We start from the raw sequence: 15,420 nt of genomic DNA on the forward strand, positions 1-15,420 counted from the left end.
GATAGTTGTACGTCACAGTTGCACGTCCTTCTAGTTGCTGTATGTGAGACGTGGCCTCAGCATGGCCCTCGGGACAAGCGGTGCATCGGTGCGCGCCCGGGATCCGAACCCGGGCCGCCAGTAGCGGAGCGTGTGCACTCAACCACTAAGCCATGGGGCCGGCCCAGTAAACCCTTTCTTGACCCACAAATGTGGATAAGTCTGCCCTGCTTCCAACACCCCAATCTAAGAGAACAACCCCAAATGCAAACAGAGTTTCTCACCTTGTTGTTTTATTAAAAGCATATTTACATTCTTGCAGTTAACTTTGCAGAGAACATTTTACAAACGTTTCGTATAAAGTTTGGAAACTACATAAAAATAACTTCTATCCTTCATAAAGGGAGAATATAAGTTAGTTATATTTACTCTGCCAAAAATCGACTGAAAAGGAGAAACAGTTCCGTCTGTCCCTTACAGAGAAAACACTAGCCCAGGACACGAGGAATACCGCATGGGCCTGCTCAGCGATGGGCATTGCACGTTGGCTCAACCATGACACTGGGAGACCCGACCACCCCCACCCAGAAAGGACGGGGGAGCTAGTGGGGCTCAGGCAGCAGTGAGCAGGGATGCAGCACCTCCTTGAGCGAGATTCCAATGTGAATGACAAGCCCAATAAGGGAACGATTCAAGACTTGCACCTGAACCACGGGACTGGCATTTCAGCGAATACTCCTTCTCACACCCCGGCTGCAGATGGCAACACTGCCAACAAAGCCCAAATGAGCCCTGCCTGACAATGTGCCGCTGCTGGCCTCGCCGGGCGGAGCTGGCTCTGTGTTCCGTAGCTACACTGCTGCTAGCCCACGTTCTCCCAGCACGTGCCCCAAAGAGAATCAAAGGGACAGTTGTTTCACTTGTCTCCTTTGTGTGAAACCTGAAAACTGTCCCATTGGGTCAAACACTGAAGCAGGCAAGCTGAATGCTCACTAACCTAAGAGGACCACTGCCTTCCCATGGCCCTCAGAGCATCTTTACTGCATATGTGAGACTTGGGAACCCCAAGGCCCTTCTCCGGTCAAATGGCCTCCCTCCCTTCCAAGATCCAGTTACGACAAGTGCAAAGAAAACTTCCAGGGAATTGCTTCAGAAAGACAAAGCATTGGACCTTAACCTGTAGGAATGAAGGAGAATGTCCTCTGGGGTGTGTCAGCCACTCTATCACCAGCAAAATGGCACCCAGACTCCATATGCCCATGTGATTCCTTGAAATCATCTTCCCTTGGCTGTTATATTTTTTTAAAGTAGGTATCTTCCTGAAGAAGCCATTCATTTATATTTGTTTCAAGTTAGAAATCAAAGTGAAAAGAAGTTTTCTTTGTAAATAAACCAAAGGCCGGTCTGAGCATTTGCTTTATGGGTTATCTACACCCTGCAGCCTGTGGGGCTCGGAATCTGTGGGAGGCCAATGAGTAACCCAAAGGCCCAGGATTCCATGAGACAGAGAAGCTTTGCTTCTGCCATGTTCCTGGGGGAAGAAAGCATTACGTTTCCCCCTGATGCTTTTTCTTCCTGAACAGAAGTCCAGTGACTGCCAGCCTCTGTCTGAAGTGTAAGGACAGACCCCTGAACTAGGAGGGGCAGAGGGCAACAGCCTTCCCATATCACCTGCAGACAGGATGGGCAAGGGTGAGACGGGAGCAGACTGGGTAGTGAAGGTCTTGTGTGATGAGGAATTTATCCCTGAACACAGGATCCCATGTGGGGGCCAAAAGGAACTGTGGACCGGCACTTCAGCCTGTGCCACCCTGTGCCTCTGGTGCCAACATCCAGCACACCCCATACCAGTGGCTCCACCTACTATGCTCAGGGGCGCAGGCTCAGGCAGTAACCGTGCTCCAACCCACCTGGCACAAGAGGCCCACGGCAGAGGCAAGCTTGGGTAGCGCTAGGGGCCAGGCTGTGAATGTGCGTGTGTGCAGAAAAGGGGGACACTGGGGGCTGGGCCATGTGTGCGTGTGTGTGTGTGCAGAAAAAGGGGACACCAGGAGCCAAGCCGTGCGTGTGTGTGTGTGTGTGCAGAAACGGGGGACAGGAGATGGCACGAAAGCCCCGAGACCAGCAGGATGAAGGGTTTAGACTCTCCCTCATCCCACCGTCATAGACCCAGCCTTGTCTCAAGAGGAAGGCAAACTGAGGTACTGGGGGAATGAGAGCACCCCTGAGCAGCTAGCTGCAGCCAGGCTCCACTGAGAACAAAATGGCTGTTTGGAGCCGTGATTCTTGTCTGGCACTGCAGGGAAGGGCTTAAAAGCCACCAGAATTACAATATGGACCAGCCCGTGGTGATTTCAGTGGCAGTGCTTTGTGCCCACAGACAGCAAAACTGGTGTACTGGCAAACAGGAGGGGCCTTGAGGCCACAGAACGCCCATTCCTCCTGGACACTGACCCCACCAACAGCCCAAATCTCTGACAGCTTGAAGGGATCCGGGGCTCAAAGAGAACAAACATTAGGGTCAGGCGACATAATAAACCTCACCCGCGTGAGTGAGCGAGAAGTCAGGAACACCAGAGTGGGTCTGTGGGGCGCAGCTGGGGCGGCACTAGGCTGGGGGCTGGATTCGAGCTGGCACGGGAGCAAGAGGGAAGGGGGTCCTGAGTTACTTGTTCACAGAGAATGGGAGGGCCCCGGAGGCCTGCCAGCCCGCCAGCCACAGCCCCAGGTGGCTGTTAAGAGGCATCCGCAGAGCTGTAGGGGAAGAACTTGGTGGCCTTGTTTGGGGTAGCGGGGTTCAGGCACTCTGACTCCTCATTCATTTTGAAGAACATCTCCTGCTCCCGCTTTTTCTGGTTCAGATCTTCTTCCAGAGCCTAGGAGAGAGAGAGGGCAATGGAGCTCGTCAGATCCCATGGGACACAAGTCTCCCAACCACTCAAGTGGCCTTCTCTGGAAATTTCCCTCCCGGGCCTTAGTGCTCGGGTAACTTGGTCTTCCCTCTTTCCTTTCCCAGAGCCCATCACCTGGAAGGAAGTACCACCTCCTCCTGCCTCCTGCCACAGCCATACAGGAATTTCCTGTGGGCCAAGGGCTATGGTTTGGACAAACGCCAATCTAGATGGGGTAGAGGGGAAAGCAGGCGCAAATCTGCTGGCAGGAAAACAGCCAAATGAATGGAGAAAAACCCAAGGTAGGAAATGGAGAGAGATTTAACAGCAGGGGGAGCAGAGATGTCCGGGTTACATAGTTGTTCCGAATGAGGGCACTGTCCTGCAGAAATCACCCAGGGAGTTTTTTTCAAAATACTTGTGCCTTCACGCCAGCCCCTGAGATTCTGCTTCTGAAAATCTGTGGCAGGACAGGAGTTCTGTGTTGTAAGAGCACATCGGGGGGCTCTGGGCAGCGTCTGGCTGACAGCACTGCAGGAGCTTCCCTTGGACACACCCAAGTTTGTCTCGATAAATTGGATTCTACCAGAAAAATTTCCTGAGGGTTCTCCAATAATAAGCATTCATTTAAGAAAGAGCAGAGTTCTGGAGAGAACATGAGCTTCACCGTCAGACAGGATGCAGCTTTATTATTACCAGCTGCGTGGCCTCTGCCCGTTACCTTTCCTCTCGTGTTTCTCACGTGTACAATGGCAGTATCCCCACCTGCCTAGCGGGGCTGTTGGGGATGAAATCAAAACAACGGCTCAGGATTCCTGAGGACTTCCCACAGCGGGCACTGTGCTAAGTGCAGTACATCTTACAACCTGAAGTTAACCGTCACCCTATGAGGTAGATATCATTGTTATCCCCATCTTATAGATGGAGAAACTGAGGCTCAGAGAGCTCAGGTCACTTGCCCAAGGTCGCTCAGCTAGCTGGGGGCACAGCCAAGATGGGAACCTCGGTCTAACTTCAGAGTTCAGGCTCTGATCTGCAAAGCCGGGCACACACGGGTTGCTCGGTATACGTGGCTTCATTATTACGAGGTGTTTGACCACCAGCCAGTATCCTTACTTTCACTACAGAAGTATCTACTTGCACAGGATTTGATCAGCCTTCTATGATGTCTCTCTTTTTAAGACTATTCTTTGGATGGCCTGAAATAGTCTCACTTAACAAATAACTTCATTATCAGATCCCCCCTTAAGCTCCTGTTCCCTCAATAGTACTAAATTCTAGAGAGTTCTCTCTACCTCTAAGAAAAGACGGGGAAAGGACATTGAATCACAATGTCAATTTTTCCAACCTGTTGTTATAGGACATCCATGTGAGGGAAGGTAAGGTATTTGAAGTCATGCCTCATCTTGGACTTGATTAATTTGAAATTTCTGTGTAATTCACACAGATTCTTAGCTCAAGTTCTCCTTTGCTGAATGTATTAATAGTAAAGTGTTTGTGGCATGCAAACATTATATATAAGCAAGATATAAGTAGTATTGTTTAAGTTCTTGCAACAGAGATTACAAAATCCAGTGCCTATGGGAGCCAGCCAGGTGAATTAAATGAGTGAAGAGAGCTGGATGTGATACAATAGGGAGTGGTGGGGACTGTGGTGAGGTGAAGAGCACATGCTATGGCTGAAGAGAGTGGTTTCTTCTCAGCTCCAGCTGATGGCTGTCATGTGGTATGAACGGCCCAGTGTTGCCAGAGCTCCTGGGTTTTCGAAAGAAACTGGAAATCCAGATTTTTATGTAAAATTTCCTTATACTTAAAGGTTGACAACTTAAAAAAAAACTTAAATTGCTATATGTTAGCCAAATCTAATGTTTGTAAGCCAATTTTAGCCCATGGTCCATCAGTTTGTGACCTCTACTATAGGAATACCAATTTAATTATAATAGCTACCACTTTTTGAGCACAGAGGTCTAATTACTTGCCCAGGGTCTCACTGCTAGTAACAGGGGAGCTGGGACTTTATCCCACTGTCTTACTGCAAAGGCTGTGCTCTTAGGCACTAGTCTATTCTACCTACCACATATACTCCTCTCTGTAACCTAAGGCAGGAGTTGGCAGTCTTTTTTTTGCAAAGGGCCAGATGGTAAATATTTTCAGCTTTGCAGGCTATAAGGTCTCTTTTGCAACTACTCAACTGCCATTGTAGTGTAAAATCAGCCATAGGCAATATGTAAATGAACGAGCATGATGTGTTCCAATAAAACTTTATTTACAAATACAGGTGGTGGGCCAGATTTGGCCCAGGGGCAATAGTTTACTAACACCTCTTTAAGGGAAGAAATGTTATCTATATTTTATAGCCCCAAAAGCAAGGTTTAGGCGGGAAGACTTGACTTGTCTGAGGCCACATTCTGTGTTAACTATAACCCAAGCAACGCTTTATTGACCCTACCAGATATTCTGTACTTACTTGAAAGAAATAAATCTGAATTTTTCTAAAAATATTCCATAATATATAATCACCTACCCTGCCCCCATATATGGGCAGCAGCTCAAGGCTGCTGACTGCAATGCAGAAGTGTAAAAGAACATTTATTCCAGAATGAAAATCATCACCTCTGGGCCAGTGTTCCAGCAGCAGCCCAGCTAGCTAATGATAGAACAGTCTACAAAGGGGCAGCCCCCACAGGCAAAATCAATGTTAGCTCTCCAGACATACGCTCGTGGTACCTCTCCGAGGCCCAGGCGCCTCCGTGGAGCAATCTGGGATATGAGGCAGTTGCCAGAGGCAATGTGATCGTTCATTTTCCACCTCTCTCAGGATGTGCCAAGGGTATAGAACCCCCAAGTAAGAGAACAGGTGGGCATTTATTTCCTGATGCCAGAGTCAACCTGTGTCAGCAGGAGCATTATTGATTTGAGTGTCAAGTATCAAAAGTCCTGGCAGGCCGTGGTTACAGAAACTGGTGAACACGGGCCTGCTAACAGGAAGGTCTGAGACCCTGGCCAGCTTCCGGCCAGACAGCTCCATTAGCACAGGGAGGGAAGCCTCAATTCAAGGACTTCCAAGGCCATTACACAGTTGAGGTGGGCAGCTGCCTCATCTCCAGACCACAGTTACAGCAAGCAGAGCTGACGGATGATGGCAGAACAAACCGTGGGGCTTCAGGACACATGATCAAGGGTAATTAGGGCAGCTCTCTCCTTGGAGAGTGTAGGACGGTGGAAGGAAATGAGTACGTCCTTGGCCTGTACTATGGGCTGGTGACTTTTGCATAACACTATACAACATCCATATCTGCACTTCACAAATAACCACACTGAGGCCCTGTAATGCTTAATTTTATGTGTCAGCCTGGAAGGCCATGGTACCCAGCTGTTTGGTCAAATGGCAGCTGAGATGTCATTGTGAAGAAATTTTTTAGATGTGATTAACATTTAACTCAGTAGACTTTGAGTAAAGCAGATTACCCTCCATAATGTGGGTGGGCCTCATCCAATTAGTTGAAGGCCTTAAGAGAAAAGACTGAAGTCCCCCTAAGGAAGAAGGAATTCTGCCTCCAGACTGCCCTGAGACTCAAGACTGCAATATCAGCTCTTCCCTGGATCTCCACTTTGCAACCTGCCCTGCAGATTTCAGACTTACCAGACCCCCAATCATGTGAGCCAATTCCTTAAAATAAACCTCTGTCCATATCTATGTCCACATTCTAGGCAGACACCTGTGATACAACATGGAGCAGAGCCCACCAGACCAGACATGCTTACCTTTTTGCGTGGCCGAAGCTTGTCCCGCCATTCCTTCAGGTTCTGGTTATGGCTCTCATCCAGGGCCTTCAGCTTCTGGGTTTCATGCTCTACCAAGAGGTGACACTTTTCATTCTGGAACAAATTCCAGGCAGAACAGGTAAGAAACTCAGAAGGCTGAGGTGCAGAGGGCTGAGACATACCTCGTGCTGTAGCCATGAGGGCATCAGCATCACTTATTTATTATTTCTTCTCCTTGATTATAAACCCATTTATATAAAACTCTATACATGTAAATACATATGCACTGAGGGGTGTCTGGAGGAATATTCCAGAATATTAATAGTTCTTATTGTATAGGGGATCTGTAGTAATTCTGCAACTTTCTTCTTTGTGCTTTTTGCATTGTTTGAACTTTTTAACATGAACATATATGTCATTTTAAGAAAACAATAAAACTATTAACAATAAATAAATATAATGTGTACCCTAATCCTCCCACCACAATGAGGCAACCACTATAAAAATTTGGATATACTTCCTGTCGGGTTCTAACCTATATGTTGTTTAGCTCATCTGTATATACAGTTCTGAAACATGCTTCCCTTCTCACTTAACATGATAATGTAAACATTTCTACAAAGAATTAACATTTTTCACAGTCATCACTTGTAATGCCTAGAGAATATCCCACAGTATGGATTCATCAAATTTACTTAAACATTCCCCTGTTTTTGGCCATGTAGGTTGCTCTTAACTTTCACTGTTATAAATAGCACTGTGTTAAACAGCTGTGCTATGGACTGAACTGTGTCTCCCCAAAATTGGTATGTTGAAGCCCTAAATCCCCAATTTGATGGTATTTGGAGGTGAGGCCTCATGATGGGATTAGTGTCCTTATAAAAAGAGAGACCAGAGAGCTTTCTCTCTCTCTCTGCCAGAACCCAACCACGCTGGCAGGCTGATCTTGGACTTCCAGACTCCAGAACTGTGAGAAAATAAACTTCTGTTGTTGAAGCCACCCAGTCTGTGGTATTTTGTTATGGCGGCCCGAGCTAAGATAATCTGTACGTATAAATATTTATATTTATGTAAAGTATATATATAATTTTCTGCCTCACATATCATTTCCTCGGAGAGATTTGTGGCAAGAGATAAGGGCCGTGGACCTGGCTGAGGCTCTGCCAGCCTCACTGTTCTCTCTCTGAGGTAAGTTACCTACCTCACAGAATTTACCTTGAATCTCTCACAGGCAGAAGTGACAAGTCCCTGTAGATTCCTCACAGGGAATCAATCTTGTGGTTTATAAGGAGCTTATAAAGCAGGGGCAAAGTGCCTTTATCCAGATACCTCACCCTACTGGGTTAGAAGAGAGGAACCCCTCGGGGGATTTTTATTTTGGGTTTCAAGCTCAAGGGTTCTGGGAGTTTAGCAATTGGTTTCGTTAGGAATAATACTCGTGGCAGCACCAAGTACCTGTGACCTGCCAGGAGTGGGGCTCCCAGCACTCTCTGTGTGGGTTCTCTCAGTTAATCCGCACAGCAACCCCACGAGGCAGGGATGGGAAAACACATGCAGGACGTGAGTGGCTTGGCTAAAATTCACACAGCTGCAAAGAGCAGAGCCCCTACCTGGCAGGCTGCAATGACTAAATTTCCTCCATGCTGCTCCAGAAATTGCCAGATGGATCCAAGAGCCTGAGCAATTTCCTGAGGTCACAGAGGTTTGAGTCGGCCCATCCCTCACTATGACAATGCCTCGCCCCACCACAAGGGGGCTCCAAGTACCAGTTTCTGGAGTGGGGAGCCTCAGGGTGGGGCAAACTCAGGAGCCAGGAAACTTCAAGAGGTCAGGGAAAGGGGTCCCCAAGGGGCTCGGCAGCACCAGGACACCTTCTCCTGATGTTGGTGGGAAAGCTCTGAGCTTCCCACCATGAAGGATGATGACAGCTGTAAGTGTTGTAGAGGTTCTTTATCCAGTTGAGGAAGTTCCCCTCTGTTCCTAGTTTACTGAGAGTGTTTATCCTCAATGGGTGTTGGCTTCTGTCAGATGCTTTTTCTGCATCTACTGATATGATCATGTGATTTTTCTTCTTTAGGTCACGGATGACATCACTTGATTTTCGAATGTTGAACCAGCCTGGGATAAATCCCAGTTGGTCATGGTGTATAATTCTTTTTATACATTGTTGGATCTGACTTGCCAATATTTTGTTGAGGATTTATGCATCTTTGTTCATGAGAGGTACTGGTCTGCAGTTTTCCTTTCTCATAATGTCTGTGTCTGGTTTTGGTATTAGGGTAACTGGAACACCTTTTCCCAAGACACAGTAATGACCGAGAAATCCAGCAGCGTGCCACTGACAGGCCCTAGCAGTGGGCATCTCATTTTCAAAGCCTCACCCTAGTCCTGCAAAATAGGAATTATCACCCCCACCCCGTGGCCATTTTACGGCTGTGGGAACTGTGGCTTGGGAGGGTGACGGGACTTAGCCAACATTATGTAGCATGGCAGGACTGAAACCAGTCCACCCGGGGCATGTCTGTTTGTAGAGCCTCTGGACCCCGAGCTGACTGCCTTGGGGTACAGTGAGGCAATCCGGGAGGGCAGGCAGAGGGCAGTACCTGCAGCTGCTGCAGCTCACTCATGTTGCTCTCGCACTGTGCCAGCATGTCCCGCATCTGGTTCTCATGTTTCTGTTGCTGCTGCAGCCGCTCCGACTTCTGCCTCTTCTCCTCCTGCTGGGCGAACTGCAACAGAGAGAGGGTGGGTATCTCAGGGGGCCACAGGCCTGGCTGGCGGCCCTACCTTAGCCCTGTCCCAGGGAGGTCCCGCCAGAGGGACTGGTTTGTGCACAGCCCCAGTGCCCCGCACCAGTCAGGCTGTACCCTCCTGTTTTAAGTCCTCCCCCTGAGCTGAGACCCAGCCACTGCCGTGGAGGAGACCCCAGGCTGATGGGGACACGACACAGTGCTGTAACATGTGCTAGGGCAGCATGTGTACCACGCAGGAGTCACAGGAGCCCAGGGCCACCAACTCCATGTTCCCAAGCCACACAGGTGACATGCAAGTGGGGTCCTGGTGGATGAGAGGAAGGGGTTTACCAGGAGAGGAAGCTGCGGGATAGAGGCAGCGGAGCGTGAAAGGGAACGGTGCGAGAAAGTAACGCCGAGCTTCCTCCTCTGTCCACCAGGGGGAGCCACTGTGAGGCTTAGGAGGTTCCGGGCTGTGACTTGTGATCGGCACGCCTCCTTCTAAGACCCCGTGCTGCGTCTCAAATTTTATATTCCCCCAACCGTAGAAGATTCAGACCCCTCCAGTACAGCCACAGACCCCGCACCTGCTTGATCTTCTCGCGCTGCTCAGCGGGGCTGCCGGCGCCGTTGATGTGGAGGCTCTTCTTGTACATGGCCATGCGCGTCTTGCCCTCGCTCCTCTGAATCTTGGGCAGCCGCGCCTTCTCCTGCTGCTGCCGCACCTTCAGCTGCTCCACCATGCGCTGGTTGTAGCGCTGCATCTGCTCCCGCTCCTGAGGGACAGCCAGAGGGCCGCGGTCAGCTGCGCTCCGGGCCCGGGGGTGTGCTCGGCGGCCAGAGGCTCCCACACGCAACTCGGGGCCCAGAATGCTCAGCAGAGCAAGGCTGGTATCATTTTACTTCTACTGTTAACAGTTTTTGTCCTCACTTGAAAAGTTACTGTTAATAAGTTTTGGATTCTTACCTTCTAAATGCCTTCTCATCTACTCAATGGCGGCATGCCATCACAAGCTGATATCTCAAAGCACAATGTACATCATTATTGACGACAGATGTCAACTCATATTTTAAAAAGTCTTAATAAATTTGAATTTTTTCCTTCACCTAACACCTATTTGTATTTCAAAACTCGGCACAGGCATCAACTCCTCCAAGAAGCCTCCCCTGAGAAGGCTCCTCCCCCTCATTCAGAGCCACCACAGCCCTGTGCTGACTTCCATCCTTGCGCTTAGATGAGGATTGTAATTACCCACACCAGCTGTGCATCCAGACCTCGGTTTACCTGTCTCCGTCCCCACTAAGGGGACTGAACCAAGGCAATTACACAGAAACAGAGGGGGCTGTGGCCACACAGAGCAGGGGCCCTCGCCTGGGGAGGTCAGGGAAGGCTTCCTGGCAGGGTGGTGGTTAAGTTGAGATCTAAAAGTATTCTGAGGGCCGGCCAGTGGTTTAGCAGTTAAGTGCGCGCCCTCCGCTGCTGGCGGCCCAGGTTCGGATCCCCGGCGTGCACCGACGCACTGCTTCTCCCGCCATGCTGAGGCCACGTCCCACATACAGCAACTAGAGGGATGTGCAGCTATGACACACAACTATCTACTGGGGGCTTTGGGGGGGAAAATAAATAAATAAAATTATTAAAAAAATAAATAAAAGTATTCTGAGGGAATGCATAGGAAAAAGAGAAATAAAGAGAAAATGGAAAGAAAATGGACAAAAAAATTAAGAGGGAAAAGAGAAGTGAGCGAGACACACGTCAGGAGTCAGTGAGAGAGCCGCTCGGGCCATCTGCTTCCCTAGATGGTTTCCCCCACTCCTGGCCCCTCGTCCAAGGCAGTATATCCCCCTGAGAACCCCTTGGGGCCTCCCCACGGGCAGCCTGGCTCCTCTCAGAAACACACATGGTGCCAGCGGCGCCCCACACTGTCTCCCAGGTCCCCGGGAGCAGCCCCACGGCCCGCCCAGCCGGGAGCCTCACCTTCTCGTGCTTGCGCACCAGCTCGTGCCGCTGGAGGAAGTACTGGTCTTTGAGCTGCTGCTTCACCAGCTGGTGCCGCTCCTGCAGGTGATGCTCCTCCATCTCCCACAGGGCCGCCTCCCGGTCTGCGGGGGACACGCCGCCCCCTGAGGTGCTGATGGCCTGAGCCCTGCCGCGCCCTCCTCCCCCGTGCCAGGCCTCCTCACGCTGTAGCTGATAACCGTGCCCCCTCATCAGACTCTGCTGGCTGAGCTGACTGAGCCAACATCTAGAAACTTCCTGAACACCTAAGGGATGAGAGCTCCCGGCAGCGTGGTACAGCAGGAAGTGTTCCGAGCCAGGAGCCAGAGAAACCAGAGACCTAGGCTGGATCCCAGCTCCATCCCTGGGACTTCGGATGGGTAACAAATCCTCTCCAGGCCTCAGCTTTCTCCTCTACCAGAGAGTCACAAACATACCACAGAGGGACACGTCCTTGTGAGACATTTTTATATGCAATCTACACGGCACCTCTGCTGTCCTACTGGGCAAATGGGAAGGGCTCATGTAGAAACCCCAAGAAGAAAACAGGATTGGCCTCTTGTTATTATTTCCTCTTTTGAAAAAATGGCTGAGACCCTCCTTGTCCCCTGCATGTCCCATATATGCATTATCAAGACTACAGCATCTGGCATTTTATCACTGAAGTCTATTAATCGACCTTCGTGCTCAGCAACAAGGCAGGGAGCTGATGTCAGATGGAGAAACTCATGCCCTGCCAGGTACAGAGCAGGCCATGCTCGGCCCACTACGAGGGTTCCGTTTATTTCCCCGCATTCCTGTTCTCTGGAAACCAGTGTCTGGCCATGGTACATCGGAATGTGATCTGGCTTCCAAACCAAAATCAGAACCACCGTCCCACAAGTAAGATGTTTCTTATGGACATCACGGGACAAAAAAAAAGGAAATGAGGGCTTTCCTGAAACATCCGTGGCTCTATTCAGAATGTCGGGACATCCAGGACCCCACTTTGCTGTCCACACCAAGTGCTGAGGGGTTTGCACGGCTTAACGGCACTGGGCATCAAGCCCGGCTGCGGCACCTGGTACGTAAGTGAGCCAGAGACAGCGCGGGTGTATCAGCCCTGTGCTGTTTATTTCTTCCCAGCAGGCCGGACCGTTAGCTCAAAAGCCCACAGGCGCCAAAGTCGAGTTTTCACTCATCCAATTGTTTTAAATGTAGCTCAAATGACAGATTTTTAGCCACTAGAACCTGCTTGCTTTGCATACTTCACAAAACTGCACCCAACATCTGCTAGCCATGGATAAGTCCCAGAGCCACAAAAGACCCCAAGCCCCGCTGCCCTTGAGAGCTCTCCACCCCAGACACTCCCCATGTGAGCGGCATCATCCAACACGTAAACCACCCCCCTCTGATCCCCTTCTCCCCCAGCAGTTCCCCTGCCCTCCTCCCTCTGGGTGGTGGCCCAACTGCTGTCTCTGGAAGGTGTCATGCTGTGAGGGATTAGCCAGCATGCAAACCTGTCAAGATACCACCGCACCAGGGTAGCTAAGAGCTCGGCTTCAAGGGGAGATCCACGTTCAAGGCCCACTCTACCACTCAGGAACTGTGCAACCTCGGACAAAGAATAGTCACTCTCCAAGCCTCAGATTCCTCGTCTATAAAAATGAGAAGCCTTGCAGGGTTAAGGTGAGGATTCAATGAGATGAAGGTATAAAAACTGACTGGCACCCAGCCTGGCAGAGCAGTTGCTCGACACGTGATGACTGTTGTGAGGGGCTCTCCATGGTCCCCAACTCTCACCACCCCATTAACCCAGGTCACTTATTTATAATTTCTACCCACTCTACATGGCTTTTTTTTTTTTTCCCTTGACATCTGGAATAATGTCAAGTAGTTGGTAATAACTGGTATCTTTGCCTTGGTCCTGACTTCAGTGGGAGTTTTCCCTGTGTCTCCCCACGGAGGATGTTTGGTTTTAGGGTGGAGAAGACCCAGCAGTTCTTTCTTGCCCAAGGCTAGGATGTCCATTCGGAGATTCTGGGCCAACACGGCGCCACCCGTTCCCGGGCACCCACCTCGAAGGAGCTCCTGCTTCTTCGTGAGGCACTCGCGCTCCTTGTCGCAGATCTCCCGCCTGTTGTCGGCCGTGATCTTCTTCATCGCCAGCTCCAGGTCCTCCTTCTGCTTGGCCAGGAAGTCCCTGTCCTGTGGGGGAGAAGAGGACTGACCTTTACCCAGCACTGGCTTTGGCGTTTCAACATTTATTTTTATCACAGAAGAAAAGTCATCATGATCAGTAAAGAAAATTTGGAAAAGAAAATATATGGAGGGGCCGGCTAGGTGGCGCAAGGGGTTAAGTGTGCGCGCTCCGCTGCGGTGGCCCGGGGTTCGCCGGTTCAGATCTCGGGCGCGCACCGACACACTGCTTGTCAAGCCATGCTATGGCGGCGTCCATATAAAGTGGAGGAAGATGGGCATGGATGTTAGCCCAGGGCCAGTCTTCCTCAGCAAACAGAGGAGGATTGGCAGATGTTAGCTCAGGGCCGATCTTCCTCACACACACAAAAAAAGAAAATATATGGAGGGGAAATTTAAGAGCGACCTGGAGACATATCAACCAATTGCAACACATGGGCTTTATCTGCACCCTGACCAAACAACGAATTCAAAAAAAAAAAAGACATTCATGAGACAATTAGAAACGTGAATACTGACCTGTCTGCAGATGTTATTAAGCAATTATTGTTAAATATTTAACTTTTTTAGGTGTATTTATGGTATTGTGGTTATTTTTTTAGAGATACATACTGAGATATTTTCAGGTGAAATGATGTCTGGGATTTGATTCAAAATAATACAGTAGGGTGAGGAAGTGAGTAGACATGAATCAATAATTATTGAGATCGGGTGATGGGTATATGGGGGTTCATTATACTATTATACCTATTTCTGCCTGTGTCTTTAATTTTTCATAATAAAGAGTAAAAAAAATTAAAATTAAAAAATTTTAGGGAACATATAAGAAACTAAAAATCTCGGGCTGGCCCCGTGGCTTGGCGGTTGAGTGCGCGCGCTCCGCTGCTGGCGGCCTGGGTTCGGATCCCGGGTGCGCAGGACACACGCTTCTCCGGCCATGCTGGGGCTGCGTCCCACGTACAGCAACTGGAAGAATGTGCAACTATGACAGACAACTATCTACTGGGGCTTTGGGGGAAAAAATAAAATAAAATTATAAAAAAAAAAAAAAAAAAAAATCCCCACTAATCCTATCACCCAGGGCTAGCAACTACTGTGGTATAGCTACACAAATATATCTACATCTATTGTTGTTGTTTTACAAAAAGTATTTAAAAGGACTTAAGACATATCTGTACGCCTATGTTCATAACAGCATTATTCACAATAGCCAAGGGATGGAAACAACTCAAGCATCCATAGACAGATGAATGGGTAAACAAAATGTGGTATATATACACAAAGGAGTATTATTCAGCCTTAAGAAGTAAGGAAATTCTTATACATGCTACAACATGAATAAATCTTGAGGACATTATGTTAAGTGAAATAAGCCAGTCACAAAAGGACAAATACGGTATAATTCCACTTAAATGAGGGCAATTTCATAGAGACAGAAAGTAGAAAGGTGGTTGCCAGGGGCTGAGGGGAGGGAGGAATAGGGAATTATTGTTTAATGGGCACAGAGTTTCAGTTTTGCAAGATGAAAAGAGTTCTGGAGATGGATGGTGGTGATGGCTGCACAATAATGTAAACGTACTTAGTGCCACTCAGCTGTACACTTAAATACGGTTAAGATGGTAATTCTATGTTATGTCTATTTTACAATTAAAAAAAATTATTTAAAAGACCTTTCCATATTATAATATAATGTTCTATCAAATGAGTTTTAATGGCTGAAAATATTTCATGGTATGGCTATATCCTAACTTATTTACCCAATATATAATTGGTTGTTTCCCAATTGTCTCTATTTTAGATAGGGCTGCTCTTCACATTCTGGTAGCTACGTGTCGGTGAACCTCTGTGGTGGTTAATCCTCAGGAATAGTCTCTAG

The 15,420-nt window shown here is 48.8% G+C and overlaps 1 protein-coding gene across 1 annotated transcript in view; it reads right to left on the minus strand.

Annotated features, from left to right (window-relative positions):
* Positions 1-255: 255 nt before the first annotated feature.
* STK10 (serine/threonine kinase 10) overlaps positions 256-15,420 on the minus strand; it is a 115,620-nt gene continuing 100,455 nt past the window's right edge. The window contains exons 14-19 of the mRNA XM_058546000.1: positions 13,424-13,553; positions 11,346-11,470; positions 9,955-10,143; positions 9,239-9,364; positions 6,636-6,749; positions 256-2,855 (exon numbers count right to left, since the gene is read on the minus strand). Of these exons, the coding sequence (XP_058401983.1) occupies positions 2,715-2,855; positions 6,636-6,749; positions 9,239-9,364; positions 9,955-10,143; positions 11,346-11,470; positions 13,424-13,553 (825 nt within the window). The 3' untranslated portion in view covers positions 256-2,714. The remainder of the gene's footprint in view (positions 2,856-6,635; positions 6,750-9,238; positions 9,365-9,954; positions 10,144-11,345; positions 11,471-13,423; positions 13,554-15,420) is intronic.

The sequence above is a fragment of the Diceros bicornis genome, chromosome 1 (assembly GCF_020826845.1).
Source record: "Diceros bicornis minor isolate mBicDic1 chromosome 1, mDicBic1.mat.cur, whole genome shotgun sequence".
NCBI lineage: Eukaryota > Metazoa > Chordata > Mammalia > Perissodactyla > Rhinocerotidae > Diceros > Diceros bicornis.